The sequence below is a fragment of the Temnothorax longispinosus genome, chromosome 5, assembly GCF_030848805.1.
Source record: "Temnothorax longispinosus isolate EJ_2023e chromosome 5, Tlon_JGU_v1, whole genome shotgun sequence".
Taxonomy (NCBI): Eukaryota; Metazoa; Arthropoda; class Insecta; order Hymenoptera; family Formicidae; genus Temnothorax; species Temnothorax longispinosus.
In genome coordinates this window covers 12791794-12810537 of record NC_092362.1, presented here as the reverse complement: position 1 = coordinate 12810537, position 18744 = coordinate 12791794, and the positions used below count along the sequence as shown (strand labels likewise).

At 38.2% G+C, this 18744-nt stretch overlaps 1 protein-coding gene and 1 long non-coding RNA gene across 2 annotated transcripts; one reads left to right on the top strand and one right to left on the bottom strand.

The window, feature by feature from the left end:
• The first annotated feature begins 407 nt into the window (after positions 1-407).
• Positions 408-1370, top strand: LOC139813594 (uncharacterized). Its single transcript, XR_011732191.1, has 3 exons — positions 408-653; positions 834-1144; positions 1233-1370. It is a non-coding gene; the product is annotated as an uncharacterized lncRNA (long non-coding RNA).
• A 487-nt stretch (positions 1371-1857) lies between these two features.
• Positions 1858-3225, bottom strand: LOC139813481 (putative nuclease HARBI1). The gene is made up of 2 exons (XM_071778991.1): positions 3211-3225; positions 1858-2601 (listed from the first exon to the last, which is right to left on the bottom strand). Exons 1-2 carry the CDS (start codon positions 3223-3225, stop codon positions 1945-1947), a joined length of 672 nt encoding a protein of 223 aa, XP_071635092.1. The 3' UTR covers positions 1858-1944.
• Between the last annotated feature and the right edge of the window lie 15519 nt (positions 3226-18744).

The window sequence follows — 18744 nt, the reverse complement described above, 5'->3', positions numbered from 1 at the left end:
GTAATAAGCTCTGTATCGTGGACATTCGAGTTTGATAAATCTCGTTGCCGGTGATAGCGCGAGTGAACGAGACCGCGACGACGGAGAAACTGTAAACTGTGGAATATTAAATTGTTATTTGTTTATAATAAACAAACGAGTCATTATTCGCGACCCCAGTATGATTCCTATACCGATATCCGTGAATTACGCAACGCATTACCAGGGCGTGGCCGACGGCCTTGAACACGTCCGCGACGTAAAAGACGGCAGCCATTAAGCTGAGAGGAAGGACGGGGCAACGCATACCATTCGGGTTTCTGTATTTGAGCCTGAAAATACAGTGGCGACCGTAATTTCAGCCCAAGTAGTAAGTGGCTATTAATTTGATTTTACATCATTCATCGGTGAACCGGTTACAACCTAACCAAATCTTTGAGTTTTTACTAATATTTGATATTATTCATTTAGGATTAAAAGCATTTTCATAATGGAAAAAATAAATGTCGCGTGCAGTTTCTGTGGATTTGTTGGATCATACAAGACTATATTGAATCATATTAATAATGATCATCCCGATCCAGAAACTAACAATTGTGAATCCCAGGCTGGATGTAGCAATGTTCAGGAATCGCAAGAAAATTCAGAAGTAGACGAGACTGATAATAGCAAAAGTAATATATTTGTTTTTTGTGGAAATTATGAACAAATAATATTTTTTACTGTGCTGCTTATGGCCAATTTTCTCACCTCTAGATAACTTTATCTAACAGATAACTTGGTGATTATTAGTAAATAGATTATAATAGACATTTATCAATGCAATGAAGGTCTAATAATACAAATATTTTAAGATTTGGCAGAATGGAGTGAAGGTGAAACGAAATTTCTCCTAGATAAATATGGTCAATACATGGTTATGATTGGTCCGATGAAATAATTTAAAACAAAGAAAACTATGTGGGAGAAAATAGCAATGGACTTAAAAAATATTTTTAGTGTGTCCAAAACACCCCTGCAATGTGAAAATCGGTATAAAACCATCATGAAACGAAAGAAGAAGGCAATCGATAACAACAAAAGTACAGGGCGGAGTAAAATGACTGTTCCTTATAAAAATGAATTATCAGGAATTGTAGGATTAGATGATAGCATAGAACCTGAGGTATAATTTTAATTTTAAATCATGTAATCAATCTTATAAATTTTTAATTATATTTTGTAATTTTAACATTATTTGTGTATAAATATAGGTTTTAATGGAGGCCAAACATCTAGTTGTAAACAAGAAACGAATATTATCTAATCTTGGAAATGAAACCAAAGAAAACGTTTCTGATAAAGAGACAAATGCTAAGAAAAAGAAGATTTCTAATAAGAATCGAAGTGTCGAAGACACTTTGAAGGAAATACATGAAAAGAAAGAAGAAGGTAGAGAACAAAGACATCGAGAAAAACTTGAGTTGTTTAAACAATTTTGTGAGAAATATTACGAAAAGAAAAGTGAATAATATAACATTCCTAACACTTTCAACGAATAAGTTATATACATTTATATATATGTAAACCCCTTCAGGGTTAGCCGAGTAAATGGCATTACTTCCAAATATTGTACCAAAGTATTTGCATTATTTTTAAATATTCTACCAAACTTAATATTGTGTCATGTTTTGTGTTCATTATTATTATTTTTCATTTTATTTTAATTTAAAGACTGTTACACAAATTAAGGCATTAATAATAGAATAAGAATTTTATTTTATTCTTGTAATTTTATTTTATTTTTGTTATTTAGAATAAGAATGTAAGTGCAATGGAAAAAATAGATATAATGAGATGCAAAAACTATAAACATTAAAACATTTAACAAGTAATAGATATTGTTTCATTTTTTATTCATGTTTTTTAATAAAATGTACATATGATCCAAAAACCTTTAAATTTAAAACTATCACCTATTTACTATTAACTATTATCAAATGATTCGCATATTTCATTTCTCTTCTGCTCTCCTCTTCTTTTTGCTTCTATTTCTCCCAAAACTTGGGGATCATTGATATTAAATATTTCATCATTATTGGGCTCGTTTATTAATTTTATGTCGAATGAATCCTTCAAATCAATACACAAATTATGCAATACGCAACATGCCATTATAAATTTTGACATTTTTTTGACATTGTGAAATTGTAATTCTATTAGCTGACGAAATCGCGACTTTAACAAGCCAAATGCATTTTCGATAAGCACTCTAGTTCCACAAAGCTTTTTGTTATATATTCTTTGTGATCGAATAAGATTTCCATAATCTTTATAAGGTGTTAAAAGATATTCCCTTATTGGGTAAGCACTATCGCTTAACAAGTGATACTTTCCATTTTGACATATACCACTAATATTTTTGCTTATGAAGGATAATGTGAATGTCCTGCTATCGTGAAGTTTGCCAGCCACTCCAGAGAAGGCGTCAATAAATCTCTTCTTATCATCACAAATTCCTTGTAATACAAGACTCGTTTTGTCATGTCGATTAGCGTAAGTAGATCTTATTTTATACTTAGGAGTTCGAATGTTTATATACAATCCATCAATACATCTTAATACATTTGGAAAACCTGATATCTGAAAAAAAAAAATTATTTATTATTTTAATTTATAACAATTCAATAATAATTAAAAGTAATTTTCTTTTATTTAAGTAACTTTTTATGTAACCTTTGAAAAACGATAAGCCAGCTCATCTTTTTCTTCGTCATTATTAGGAAACTTTATAACATCTTTCGCTATGCTTAAAAGATAATAATACCCCTTGATAAAATCGTTTCGCAGGTTGAAATAGCTGTATCAAATCGATCTGCTACGTCTCGCATCGATGATTTGTTTCCTGCAAACCTATAAAATATATTATATCAATTTTTACACAATTATAATTATTAAAAGGAACTGTTTTCTGCTGTACTAACCACAAAAAAGATAAAATATGCTTTTCAGCAGAAACTGCTGATCTACCACCATGCATTTCATTTTTTGGAAAGAAATCTGATTGCTGAAAACCATCTATTAATTGCTCACATGTTTCTGGACACATTCTGAAGTGCCTACAGAACTATGACAAATATAAAAATTATTATTATTCAGTATAAAAATGCTATTATAATACATTAAGTACATTAATTATATTTTAAAAAAGGGTATAGGTTCAATGTTTATATAAAAAGATATAACACTTACGGTGTCATTATCCATTTTTTTCACACATTCTACATAATTTACAGTTTTTGGAATTATTCTTCTAGTTCGAAGAGTTGTAATTATTTCTTCTTCCTCGCTTGAACTAGAAGAAAATTCCAAAAATGTCTCCAAAATATTAAAGAGAGCCAAATCCGAATTGCTCATTATGAATTTTCGTTCGTTATTATTCAAAAGAATGCCCTACTGCTTGCATGCATCCAGTGCACTGAACTGGCACCGTCAAAATATTTCGTGCCACTTAGTGCGCACTGAGTGCGCACTATGCAAGTGTCGTGCGTTCAAACGAACACGCAACACTAGTCAAGTGTGCATTGGCACTGCCAATCGAACACGCGCCTGACACTCAGTGCAGCCAGTGCACCCCAATCGAAAACGCTATTAACAAAATTGACTGGGTTGCATCCCATTGGTCGTCGTGACTCGACATACCTACTTTGCTGTCAAATCTATTGATATGAAGTAAATGAATGTAAAAACACCTGTCTCGGACCCCATTGGCCCTTTCGCATGCAAAATTCTCCTCCAACGGGTCATCGTTCGTCGATGATCAATCGCGGATCGATCTCGATACTCAAGAGTAATATGTATAGTGTGTAAAGTGTAAATATCATTGTGACTGTTTGTACGTCTGGAAAGGTGATTATAATTGGAATAAAAATGATTAATATGACAACTATGTATTCTTTGAACTGCATCGCTCTGATTGGTCGTTCTACGTTAGATAGTAAGGTTGTGACCGAACTTGTGGTCTCGAATTGGAATAAACTTACTTGTAATAGAATAAAACGATCGCCACTGTGTTTTAGACACTGACACAGAACGTATATGCCCGTCAAAGGTATCGACAATGGGCTCGATTGCTTCCTTTCTTCCAAGATAGCTATCTTCACGTCAATGGCTCGTCCTCTGGATCCGCACTTGCTTTCGCGTCGCGTGAGATGCTTATATATCCGGTTAATTAGGATAGGAATATATTTTAATAAATTATAATTTGTATTGAATAAACAATAACAAATATATTTAATTTTCGGTACAAGGTACACTGAAATAAGGCTAACGACAATGCCACTGCCGGGTCTATCCCATAATACGAATCGGTATATCTAACAATGAATTGTCGCGTAACTATCGCTCGCTTTGGTACAAAGATAATTATAAGAACACGTTCACGCGCACTAATCTTTCCCCGATACGAATATGCGAAAGCTATTTCTTAAGCACGATAACCGTATAGATTCGATTTACGGAAGAAGCACACTCTATGGCATCGAAGAACCATACTTCGAGGAGCTCTACCAGGGAAAGAACCTCGAGCTGAAAATTCTCTCCCTTTTATACTCTCTCTAGCTGTTCATTCCCACCATCTCTCCTGTGGCCAATGAGCAGCTAGTTCTATTCTCCAGCCATCTCACTCTATCATGTAGTCGACTCGTTTCAACAAAATTCTCGGAAATCTCTCGTGCAGTAAACAACTTTGGTTTCATATTACGTCAAAGGCATATGCCGACGTTCGCGTAACGGAAATTTATGACGAAATAATATTTCATGCGACTACATGTTTTCAGATATTTTAAATAAAATTATGACTCTATGAATCCCGTTTTCCTTTTTCCTTTCAATCACGCAATATCATACATGCTTTTACATCGAGTACGGTTTTTCCCTTCTCATTAACATCATTCGCATCTAATATCGCGTTATCATTCATTAATTCTCTTTTTATTTTCAGATTTCATCCAGGCATTCCAGGATCAACAGGATTCGTCAGGTAAGTATCCCGGTAAGTATAATGAACGTAACTGAGACGTTAAACTAATGAAATAATAAAGTTTTCCCTTTTTCAGGAATTTCAGATAAAATAAATGAAAAAGTAACGATCTGACGCTACGTGTAATTCTATTCAGTCTTAAAAGATGATATTCCATCGTGAAAAGTATAAAATTATCGTTAATTAAGAAAATGACCTTGACTTTGAAAAAATAAGAAAATTGAGAAAAGCATTTTAGACTAACAGTGTTTATAATCATTAAGACTCATATCCATGGTCAAATAGGCATCATAAGGCTTACTCACAATTTTCACCACTAATTTGTAACTTTGAGAAATAATTAGAAATTTAAGAAATTTATCATATGACTGACTTCTAAGAGTCGCAACAATCATTTTAAGACTGATTAAAAGTTATTCGGACTGATAGTTCAAAAGTTCGTTCGAATCGCTGAGTTAAAGTTATCGGCGGCGTGTTGCCTCAAGTGAAGTATTGTAAAATTAAACGAATGACATCTGGGTAGTCTATTTAGACCATTAGAAAGCTATTAAATCTATTCGCAAACTAATCGCATAATAATTGTGAAAGTTGATTCAAACTCACGATTTAAAGTTGCTGGCGGCGTGTTGCCGTAAATGAAATAACTCAAATTAAATAAAATATACGACACGGGTAGTCTCTCTGGACTCCAACAAAATCATTTGTAACGTTAATAAATAATACGCACGATAAACGGCGAAGTTCGTAAGAACTACTGAGCTTAAAGTTTCTAGCGGCGTGTTGCTATCGATCTTAAGTTTCCAGCCGCGTGTTGCTAAACTGGCAAACAGTGTTTTATTATAAATAAACGGTGAATTTACGATCTCTCAGTAAAATCCAAGTCATAGAAATGTCAATAATCCTTTAACTAACATTCTCACTAAAAACTTTGCAAACTCAAAATCAAAATAAATAAACTAAATATTCGTGTCTCTCTCGACACTGTGAACTTATATGTCACTCTAGAAATAGATATTTATCAAAATAACAAAAGTTAAAGAAATTATATGTTTTTGTCCCGCTTGGACTGTCACTAAGCTAACGTAACGCATTTTTATCGCAATATTGATTATATATGACTCGTTTGGAAGAGTCTTGCTTAAAAAACTTTAATAATATATGTATCTATGGATAACTGTCAAACTATGACTTTTGTCATGTTTAAAATATAAGAATAATCTCATTATGAGATACGTTAATATAGTAATATTTCGTAAGTTACAGGCTTGGTACCTACAACTACGCTGGCTGCGAATCGGCTGGCTCTGCGTCATCCTCTCGGATAGTCTGGCTCGGCTCGATCAGCTGATCCTCGTTGTCATCCGGCTCGCTACTGTCAACCGCTATGGTTGTCGCTGAACCGCTGCTAATGTCAAGTTTGCTTTCAGGATCTTTGGGAATAGAAGTCGAGGTGTGTATTCGGGTGTCGAGTTTTATTTCACCCTTAGTTTTAACCCCATCCTTTGCTGGCGTGGTGTCTCGCTTCCCCTGCATCTGCGCTGCGTTCTTAGCCTTGAGTAAAGCTTCGAGTGGTGTCAATGGAGCTGACGACCCTTTGGGCGTCGGTTGCAAGGTTCTGCTTTCACCCGGTGTGAATAGGCTAGTAACAGTATGCAGATAATTGCTATTGCAAATAGGATAAAAATGAAAGATAAGACTAAGATACGGAATTTATCCGAATCCATCGCTGAATGTTGCTTTTGCTAACTCTGGCCTCTGATTGGCTCTTTTCGTGACTCTAATAATTACTTTGCTTAAATTGTGAATTCTTTCTCCAGGATAGTTGGGATTGGTGAATGTGTGTTTTGAATATATTTCAGTCGTGTATTTGAGTCAGTTTTGTTTTTAATATGTGTCAAACCGTTCGCTTACATGTATACGCGCTTATCTCGCGATGTCGCTTTGAGAATTAAATAACTTAAAGAAATCAAATAAAATGTTCGTGTAAAACTTTGGCATGCTCAATTGCACCTTCGCTACCTATCCTCGTCCTCTATGTGACAATAAAATCAAAATAATACAATTCTCGTATAAATATATAAAATAAAAGAAAATATCTCCCGCTAGAGTTTTTCGCGTTCTCGCGTTTCACAATAACATCCTAATCTAATTTATTATATTAGGGACTTGAATAAGTTCTCGCTGTTTCCCGATAGATGGCGTTATCTTAACTTTTTTGAATCAGGCAATACTACAGCCAACTTCATCGTGAACCTCCACCACTAGGCTCGAAATAACGGTATATGTTATTCCGCCGAAGTGTAAACAACATATTTTTTTATAGCGTTAAACATGTCGAATTTCGTGCCAAAAAAAGAGTATTTGCGGGAAATTTTACTGCATTACTTTTTTCAAAAAAAATCTGCAGCTAAAGCACATAGAATTCTTGTGGAGACTACGGCGACTATGCTCTGTCGGAAACAACATGCAAAGATTGGTTTAGACGCTTTAAAAATAATGATTTTGATGTTAAAGATAAAGAACGCTCTGGCGCACCGAAAAAGTTTGAAGACGAAGAATTGGAAGCATTACTCGATAAAGACTCAAGTCAGACGCAAAATAAACTTGCAGAATCATTAGGAGTTAATCACACAACAGTTGCCAAACGTTTAAAAGGATTAAGAATGATTCAAAAGCAAGGAAATTGGGTGCCGTACGAATTGAAGCCGAGAGACGTCGAACGGCGTTTTTTCACGTGTGAACAGTTGCTCCAACGGCAGAAAAGGAAAGGTTTTTTGCATCGTATCGTGACTGGCGATGAAAAGTGGATACACTACGATAACCCGAAGCATAGAAAATCGTGAGGTAAGCCCGGCCATGCACCAACATTGACGGCAAAGCAGAATATCCATGGTTCCAAGCTCATGCTCTGTATTTGGTGGGATCAGCTGGGTGTAGTTTATTATGAGCTCCTCAAACCCTACGAAACCATCACGGGAGATCGCTATCGACTACAATTGATGCGTTTGAGACGAGCATTGAAGGAAAAACGGCCTCAATACGAGGATAGACACGACAAAATTCATTTTCACGAAAAAACAGCGAGAACTTATTCAAAGTCCTAATAATATATCAAAAAAGGTTCGTTTTACACGGGCTTACGCCTCCGTGCGTTGGGATTGGTCCTCCGGGACCGTCGACTCGACCACCTCCTCCGCTGCTGGGGATTGGCTGGCCACGACGTCGTCAACCTCGGCTGATCCGGCGGGCTGATCCGCACCCTCGGCAAGAATTATCGCCTCTGCTACCTCTTGTGGTATCTGCTCGAATATTTGCGCGATCTCGGTGTCCTCGAGACTCGCCTACTCCTCATTGGCCGCTTGTGTCGTCGGCGCCGTCGTCTCCGTCATGCCCGCGCTCGGCTCCGTCGCCCGCTTCACGCTGATTGGCTGTTGGCAGTCGTCTACGGTGCAAGCGGAACTCGACGTTGGAACGGATGATTTATCACCCGGTTCCAACGTCACGTATGTACACTATAGCATTTTAGTTAACTAAGACTGCGTTCGGAATAGCACCTGTGTCTTTTATCTCAAATCTGAAACGTGTGTACTAAGGCAACGTTTGTAAGACTTGTAACGGAAGACAGTGTTGTCCGTTAAAAACAAAGATTTAAAAGTATAAAACATTTGTCTTCAAATTATATAAGTAAACCAATCTGCTCAAACCATTACTCCACCAGCAGTGATGTCCCTTTTTTCAGACGTAGTATTTGCAAACGGCATTGATGAATGCTGCTGTTAAGGAGGAGCGGGAATCGATGAAAGTTACATAAGACAATCCGTCACCGTCACCAACTGTGGCATTATACAACAACGAGAGAACGTTCTCAAGTTGCCGGTATAACGGAAGAAGAAAGTGACAAACTTGATCGGCAACGAGTCGGCAAACTTGATGGAGGTATGTCAAAATTCTTTTACAAATCAGTCACAGCTTTAGTCTTTTATAATGACGCTTTCAATGAAACAATTAGTGACATATCGTGTATTGCATATAATTTTCAGCAAGTCTCCATATATATACAGGTGGACAACACCTTGTGTGCTGCTTTTGCTCGAGACTTACGAAGCAAATGAGAAAATATTTACCGATGAAAAACAATCTGAAAAGAAAACGTGGGAGGAGGTTTCTGAGATTCTGTGAAACGTAATGGACATAATGTGACGGGACTGCAATGTGTGCTGCCAAACTGAAAATCTTCAAATAACTACCATAACAAAACCAGTCAAAGATCTGTAACGATAAATCAGGCAATGACATGCAGGAAATAGGAAGCTAGAGGACTTGTGAGCAACATTTTCTTGATTGTTTCAATACACGTCGTATCTTTCTTTGCGTATCATGGATAACATTTTCTCTACAAAAGCATGGTGTTTTCCTGTGGCCCTTGCATCTTTCTCAGGCTTATCTAAAAAGCAAGATGAAGAGAGTGGGATGAGCGATGTACTTTTATAAAATATTTCCTTTATTATTTGAGATGTAAGATAACATTTTTGTTAACGTTACACGAATATATTTTATTTTCATGAATATAGTTTATGTTCTTTGAATAAGTATTTAATTACCCATACAGCACGAGAACCTTTCAGAAATATCTAAGAAATGTTTCATTCGATGGATTGAAACATCTGATAAATATTTCGAAATGTTTCTCTGCAACAGCTGTGAGACATCTCTGGATTAGCAAAATGTCCGCGATTCTTGCACTTGAAACCTTTCTGAAACCGTACTGAAAGTTTACCGAAATATATCTGAAACCTTTCACAGATATTTAAAAAATGTTTCAACTGATGGAGTGTTGAAACATGTCATAAATGTTTCAAAATGTTTCCGCAACATCTCTGTGAGACAGCTGTGTGGAATAGCAAAATGTCCGCGATTCTCGCACTTGAAACCTTTCTAAGAAAATGTGTTGAAAGGTTTCCGAAATATATTGCCGTATTTTTTTTATTCGGGCGGTTACCCATCCGAGTAGTAACCGCACTCGTCAAAGTTGCTTTACTTCCATGATCGAACGGGCTAGTGACGATCCTCTGGTTCTGATGCTTCATTCCTTTTAGCTTATGTTTATATCGTATATAATTTCGTTATTTCAGGTTTTTCTGGATATGATGAGACGATGAGATGAAAATAATACAAAATAAATGAAAAATAATAAAATGCGTTTATATTATAATTGTTAAAAATTGTTAAAATAAAATAAAATTGTTAATATAATTGTTAAAAATAATAACATAAAACGGCACTGGAAGCACATTTTTCCTTAATACATTGCCGCAAGACTGACGAGAATTGCCAAGTCCGCATGATTGACCGCATCTAAAAAAATAAAAAATTACAAATAAATGCAATGTCTTTATTACAAATATAAAAATTATACTGTTATTTGTTTTAATTATAAACATTACGAAAAAATAATCATTCTACAGTCAAGAAAAGCACTTACTTATTTTATTTTACTTCTTTCAACCAAGTTTTCTCTCAGTGAAGAATATTTTCTTACCGATGGTTTGGAAATATCTCCGACACGAGTCAAGAATATTGCTTGGAGTAAATATAATTCTTACAAAGACTTTACGATACGTTTGCAGTTATACAAGCGTGTGTACCGTTTACTTGATCCGCAAATACACTCGTACAAAAAAAATAGGGAACACTTTATGAACCCTAAAAATTAGGCTATTTTCAAACTGCTGTAAGTCGGCGAAAAATTATCGTAAAAAAAAATCTAAAAAAGCATTTTGAAGCTTGAAGTTACAACTTTAACGCACTTTCGGTGGATTTTTAAAATTTTTTTATTTTCTATGTTGTACGCCTTAAAAAAAAACACATTGTTTTGTTCTTTAAAATTAACTTATGTTTGACTACTTGAAACTCAATTAAAAAATTTGTTTTCAAAAAATTCAATTAACGTTTCATAAACTACATAATTTTACCTACAAAATGCTTTTTTTTAAATTTTTCTACGATTTTTTTTGACCGATTTACACGACTTTGAAGCAAACCCTGTATTTTTTAGAAAAATTGACGTAACTCGATGAAAAATCATCGTAGAACAAACAAAAAAAAGCATTTTAAAGCTCAAAATGTCAGCTTTAACGTGGTATCGGTGACTATAAAAAATTTTTCTGTCTTCCTTGTTTGGTGCTAAAATTAAAAATGTTGATTTATTCCTTAAAATTACACATTTTTAACACTCTGCAGTTTAATAAAAAATTTTTTTCACAGAATTCAATACAAATACTACAAACTGTAACATTTTACCTACAAAATGCTTTTTTTTAAATCTTCCTACGATTTTTTTTTACCTATTCACATAATGTTGAAGTTAACCCTTTTTTTCTTGAAAAATGACATTTACCGCCGACATTAGCATTAACCAATGTGCACCACGTGAAGGTTGTTGGTCGGATTTTGCACATCGTGTGTGTGTTAGAGACCCTATAAAGAGAGACTCGCCAACTCATTCTGGACTCTGATTGGCTGGGGTCTTAATCGTCTAAAAGTTCAGATGGTGCACTCCATGTTACACCATTTGTACACTGTGTGCACTATGAAGACATATAATATACCTGTCATACGATAACCTGCTGTTTTATATGTTACATTGAAATAATTTCATACGGATGTGTAATGTATATATATTTATGAACATCTATTGTTGGTAAGTTAATTATCATGTCTAATTGTAAGTAACTTATAAAAAAATTTTGAATTAATAAAATGTAAAGACGATCTATAAGGGGGGTTTTGGATTTTCCCTCGGGTAAGGGAGGATAAGTGCCTTTTGTCAATGACAACCTAGCACAAACAATGTAGACCGTTCCTGAAAAGGATTCTGGAACAAGTGCAGATGCAAGCACGCTATATAATCTTGCCTGTTCCTTTAAGGAATTCAAAATCGTAAATAAATAAAGCAGGTTCCAATTTCTATTCTTAATCATGCTATACACATTAATTTCCGCGAGGTAACCCACGGCTCTAAGATCCTCGTCCAACTTGATCCTAAGATCATCGTATTTGTGACACTGTAGAATAACATGCATCAGGTCCTCACGTTCATATCCGCATTCACATCGTTGCGTATCAATATAGTTCTTCCTGAAGAGCGAAGCTCCCAGATTATAATGATCCGCTCTAATCCTATTAATGAGCGTTACGTAGTATCTTTCGGCATTAATTCCACTGAACCACGGCTTGCGGGCCTCTTCGTCATAGAACTTTGAAAAATAAAATTTGCCCTTGAAGACGGAGTCTCGTTTGATAGAGGCCTGAGTAGCCTGCCAAGTTTCCTCCCTTGCCATTGCCATAAGGTCCCCCGTCGGGACCTCGATGCTCTCATCTGGGGGTTCATGCGCAGCTTCCTTAGCCAGACCATCGGCCAGCTCATTCCCAGCGATACCGACGTGGGCGGGAATCCACACAAGCACAATCTTCATATTGTGCTCCCTTTCGAGTGAGTAAATGAGCAATCTAGTCTCCACCGCATATTTGCATTTGTGAACTGAAATAAGATTGTTTTGAACAGCAGAAAGAGCCGATTTACAGTCAGACATAATAACAATGTGGTTATTTCTTGTGTCTCGTGATGTCTTCATGAGTTTCAGCGCCGCATTAATAGCAAAGATCTCCGCAGTATATGACGAGCAGACATTAGACATACTGATTTTATAGGCGGTATCCTGCCCGTCTATAACGATACTAGCACCCGTAGCTTGCCAGTCGGGGCCATGCGATCCATCCGTCAATACAATCTCCGCCTCATTACTCAGCTGGTATTTCTCAATAATGTCTTCTATCATAGAAGCATCTGAATATTCACTGTTACCCTTCCTCAAAAGTCCAATAGTAAAATCGACCACAGGAACATAATCATGCGCCTCGAATTCTCCCCGAAACGTTTCGTGAATTCTCTGTGGACCAATAAGTGTTCTGACAGGGGCGCATTTCCTCCACACTCTAGACATAAGGGACATTACGTATGTAGGTTGACGGTAGCGCACCCGCAATTCAGAGTCGTAAGCCCTCTGGATTCTGTCGCATACACCGTCCAAATTGTGAGCCATAGCTTTATATAAATAATTCCTGGCGAGCATCTCCGCACGATCCTTCAACAGTCTGACCTTCGCCTCCGCCACGATAACATTATTCGGAGTGCTATTACGGTATCCCAAGGCCGTCCTAATGCCTTTATATTGCGTCTTTTCTAGCTTGAGAACTGAGTTGGCATCCCTGGGATGGTAAACGAAACTGCCATAATCTGTAATCGAACGAACCAAGCTCTTGTACAACATCAAAGCCGTATTAACCTCTAGACCTTTAGAGATTCTACATAGATATCGAATAACCGCATTCGCTCTGTCGACCTTACTCCGAACTTCCTGGATCTGATGAGAAAATTTCAATCCGTTATCCATCCAGATACCCAGAAACTTCGATTCCCAACTGTAGAACACCTCGCATCCCTGAATCACCATACTTTGGTTCTCATTATACAGGCAATATTTATTAAATTCCACAATGACGGTTTTCTGCGGTTCTAAGTCAAGTCCAATACGGCGCAGTCTTTCAGCAACCAAGTTCACCGCCAGTTGGAGTAGCTCCCGATTACGTTGTCTGTTGGGACCGCACACATAAAGTCCGATGTCGTCAGCAAACTCACATGATTGCACACCCTCAGGTAAGTCAGTGCATACTCTCCCCGTGTAAAGTGAGTACAAAGCAGGACTGAGAACAGCGCCCTGCGGGAGTCCCATATAAACAAGGCGTTCTATGAATTCTTGTGAATTAACAATAAAACGTACAAGTCTCCGGTATAGCCATTTACGTATAAATATGACCATGCCCGCGGGACAATCAAGCGCAATAAGAGTCTCAATCATAGTGCGGAACTCGACGTTATCGTAAGCACCCGACACGTCGAGAAAAGCAGCCAGCGTGTACTCACCCGAAGATATAGAGGCTCGGATATCCGACACAATCTTAACTAGATTGTCAGCGCACGACTTCCCCCTGCGGAAGCCGTTCTGAGATGGATTAAATTTGTGTGCACTTTCCGCCCACCATATGAGACGCTCGTTTATCATGCGTTCACACAGCTTGCCGACACAAGACGATAAGGATATCGGACGAACCTTCTCTTTTCCAGGCTTGTCGATGAAAACCACTTGGTAATGGAGCCAATCCTCAGGCAGCGAATCCGAGAGCCATATACAGTTAAACAGCGCCAACAAACATTCAAGGGCTGTGTCAGGCAATTCCTTGATCATCCTATACTCGATTCCATCCAGCCCCGGGGCAGAGTTTTTCTTTATCATCTTGATGGCTCTGTCCAATTCCGATCTTCGGAACGAGGAATTCAAGGAATCATCCCTGTACTCAATGTCGAAAGGCGTCGGGTCTGATCCTGCGAAAGGAGGGGCCAGCTTGTCGATAGACTTCCTTATTTCCTCCTCTCTGTTCTTGACGCTCCAGGTATTCCATCAAACATTATTCCTAGCGTTTTTCAAAATCCTGATGGTATTCCAAACGTAAGTCAGGCTAGTGAACCGGTTGATTCCAGCGCAGAATTCCTCGAAGCATGTCCTTTTTTTTATCAGCGATCGTTCTTCTGACCAGTGCACATGCTCGTTTATAACTATCCCATGTACTGAGAGATTTACAGCGTTTAAACGCAGAAAACGCTTTTTTTCTATCTTGGATGGCCTGTCGCATTCCACGTCCCACCATCTATGTTGAACCTTATGCTTTTTTACCTTGTCATCAGGGGACCCCGGTGCTTGCTTCTGCCGGATGCGTGGTCGATCGACGATCTGAGAATATCAATAAACCGCATGTAGTATGTATCGACATCCTCAGAAAAATGGTCAATGAAAGGGAGAAGTTCCTTCTTAATAGCCCCGTCAACGAGTTTAGAAAACGTTTGCCAGTTCGTCTTCTTTGACGTAATTCTATTAGTGATTTTTCTATAAGGCTGAGGTTCACTATCCACAATAAAAGAGATGGGATAGTGGTCGCTATCCCAAGCGTCTTCCTGTTGTTCATATTCGGCCTTGTCCACGATACCTGCCGAACCAAAGGCCAGATCAATGTTAGAGTCACGTTGTCCTCTCGTGCCCAACCCTTGACTTAGTATCTGTATTAATACAGAAGTAGCCTCTATCCAGCAATGTGTCATGTAGGGCCTCGCCACTAGGCGTAGTAAAGTCGCAGTTCCAAGTAGAGTTATGGGCATTAAAGTCGCCTAAAATGATCGAATCCAGAGTACCAGGGACTTGGTCCGCAACCACACCAATATCCGCCTCAGTGAGGACCCCTCGTGGGTGCCTATACACCGCCATAATGCTACAGTTGTTATCCAAGTTCTTTGTCCTGATGCCAACAATGTCGTAGCCGAAGGGAATGTCATCCGATAATGGTATGGCATCAAATTCGATGCCCTTCCGTACCGAGATCGATGCACCGCCACTGTTCAACACATTCCTGCTTTGAATTGTCTTGTAGCCTGAAAAGTATATACGTTTATCGTCAGAACGTCTAGTCTCGGTCAATACAACAATGTCGTACTCCATAACACGTTTAGATAATTTATTAGCACTAGTCCCATAACCTCGACAGTTCCAAAGTAAGAGTCTGAAGGTTATGTCGAGGGGAGGAAAGACCTCCCTTCAATGGGCTCAGACCGATTACCTAACTCACGAAGGAGCGGGGGCCCACCCTTATCGTTCCATTTCACCATCAACTCCTTCAGTAGTTTGAGGAGCGGCAACATTTCCTTCATTCCGTCAGCAACATCCTGAGGCACCTGTGGTACATGATTGATTGGTGGGGCGTCCCCCGTTGGTTGAGTGGTGATAGCGTTCGACCAGGCCGCTCCATTTCTGGCCGACGTGAACATGATACCATGTTTCTCCTTATTGATGTCACCTGCTCTGGGATCGAACTGTTTATAATAATCTTGAGTAGGGTTGTGCGGAGGAACCCGCCTCCTTTCCGAGTCCATGGAGCGTCTTTTGTATTCAAAAGGGCGAGATACTGTCGCCTCCGAGTTACGTCGGTTGTCCTGGTTTTCACTATTGTCGCGGACCATCTCCGCATAAGTGCCCTTCCTCGAGGAGGGTAATCTCGGCCATAATCCCTCGCTCGTTCTAACATCCGCAGGGGGAGTAACGCGATCGCCTCCCTCTACAATGCGTCTAGCACTGAAAAAAGATACATTTTTCTGAGCCATAATTATATTAATTTGTTTGTTTTTTTCAAACACAGGGCAGTTTCTAAAAGTCGATTTGTGGGGGCCACCACAATTGCGACACTTGACAGATTCCTCGCATTGGCCGTGTGATTTGTCACCACATACGATACAATAAGACTCACTTTTGCAGGATATTTTAGTATGACCAAACCTGAAACAGTTGAAACATTGCCTGGTCTGCGGAACGAAAGGCCTGACCTTCAAGCCCACACTATTGGAAAATATCTTCAGTTCTCTGATACCGACTCCCTTGAAGGTAACAACAATAATATTGTCCGTTTCCGATAAGATAAATTTCTTCTCAGTACTGTCCCATTTGCGTCGGTACATACGCTCCAGGCCGATAATACCCGTTCTATCCTGTATTACCGACCAAAGGTCTTTGATGGAGGATAGCCAATCCGCGATGACGCCCTTATTAATCATGGATCGTTGTTCCATAAACGCTTTCAATTTACTCGGGATCTTTTCTATTGCTTCTAGGGCCAGATTGGCCTCGAGATAATCAATAAATTCCGCTTCAGCTGAATAATGGTTCAACATCTCCAGAGAGGAGGGGCAGATACGGATGTTCGTTAAATGCATCCATATTTTAATTAAATTTTTCCCGTTTCTTGCAGACGTTTGATCGGGGGGTAATTTAATTGTAATCTTTGCTTTGCCTCGAAAGCTGCTGTCGTATCTGGTAATCATCGGGCGCAGTTGTTGCTGTGTACACTTCTTCAGCTTACCATCGTAAACAGAGTATGCTTCTCTATTCTCGTCAATAACATTAGACACGGCCGGATCACGTGATCGGGCGTATAGAATTATCTCCTTATTGCTAGAGTCGATATGCGTGGATACTGAGTCGTCAGAATTCTTAGTGCTATTAACCGCGGCAGCTTTGTTTATAAACAGATCGCTTGCGCGGGTGTCAGAATTAATTACTACATTACTTTCCTCCGTATCCATCGCATCGTCTGAGGTTTCCTGTAGGTGCAGGGAATCCATTCCTGCATTAGTCCTCTCGTCCCTCCGTCCGTCTGGCAGTGGTATCCCTCGTCGACTCTCATCCTGTCCCACGGCGTCAACCGCTGAATCGCCTTCCATAATTCTTTGAAAAGCCGAGTCGAGATCTTGTTCCGTTACATCGACTCTCATTCGCTTTTTTGATTTACCCGGTATCTTATTTCCGGGAGCACGTGGGTTACCGAGTTTCGACAAAGGATCCGAAAGATCCGCCATGTAACACTATCTCAATTCTACAAGAAAAATTTACGGCTCCCCCTCCGAAAGGGGAGCGCAAAAACTACAAACAAAAAAGCGGCCTGAAAGCAGCAAGCAATCTAGCACAGGAGGCGCAAGCGATTAAAATCACCACTGCGAAGAAGGATAGGTTCTACGATCAACTCGGGACAGAAGCGGAAACACGTCCGATCACCGTGGCTGCTCGAACCGAACTCTCGACGATCTATAATTGAATAAATAGGTTAAGTTAGAGAGATACTTATTTTTTCATCAATAATATTCTTATCGTAGATTTGCATTTTATAATTTGCAATGCCGCACACTTGCTGCGCACCAAGGTGCTTCAATAAATCCGATGAAGGATATGCATTGATGCGATTTCCTAAAGAAGAGCAGCATCAAATGCTATTTTCGGCAAGAACGCGTCAAAACGTTCTTTGGAAAATCTTAGATTGTGTGAAGTGAGTGTACATCATAAGAATGTTATACAGGATTATTCAAATAAAAGTAGTTTTAAAAATGTTTCTTTATTTTCAGGTACACTTTGACCAATCTGATTTATTGGTAGTGGGTCGCCGGAAAGAAATAAAAAAAGGTGCAATACCAGCACGGTTTTGTCAATGTTCCTCTGTCGATTTTTGTAACAAATCGCAAACTAGTAAGCGAAAGAAAAAAGGAACTCATGTGCGCAATGTTAAAACAAAATTGGATTCAGAGAATTCAAATCAACAGTATATAGAGCATTCTTACAGCTTTATTTCTTCTGTACTCACAGAAAATCGTGTTCCTTTAAAACAAATTTCGCCAAATATTGTAGAACATTCTTATAATAATCCAATTTTGAAGCAAAAACATATTTATAATAAAAATTCTGGTAAGGATCATAACATATATATATATATATATATATATATATATATATATATATATATATATATATAATATGCAGACTTACATGCAAAATGTTAAAATTATAATTTAATCATTTTTTGTTTTTTTCAGATCTTCAAATTAACACATGCAAACAAGTCAGCAACTTTCAACTGCTTGTGGAATATATGATAAAAATTGTACGAAAATTGGTACAAGATTTTCCATGAAACAAATGTGCGATATGTTGTGAGCGCACAACGCACTTGGCAACCGAATTGCCAAGTGTCAGGAAAATTCGACCCTAGCGACTAAAATCGTCAAGACCAAAGGTCCATCGAGGACCGATATCGCTGAC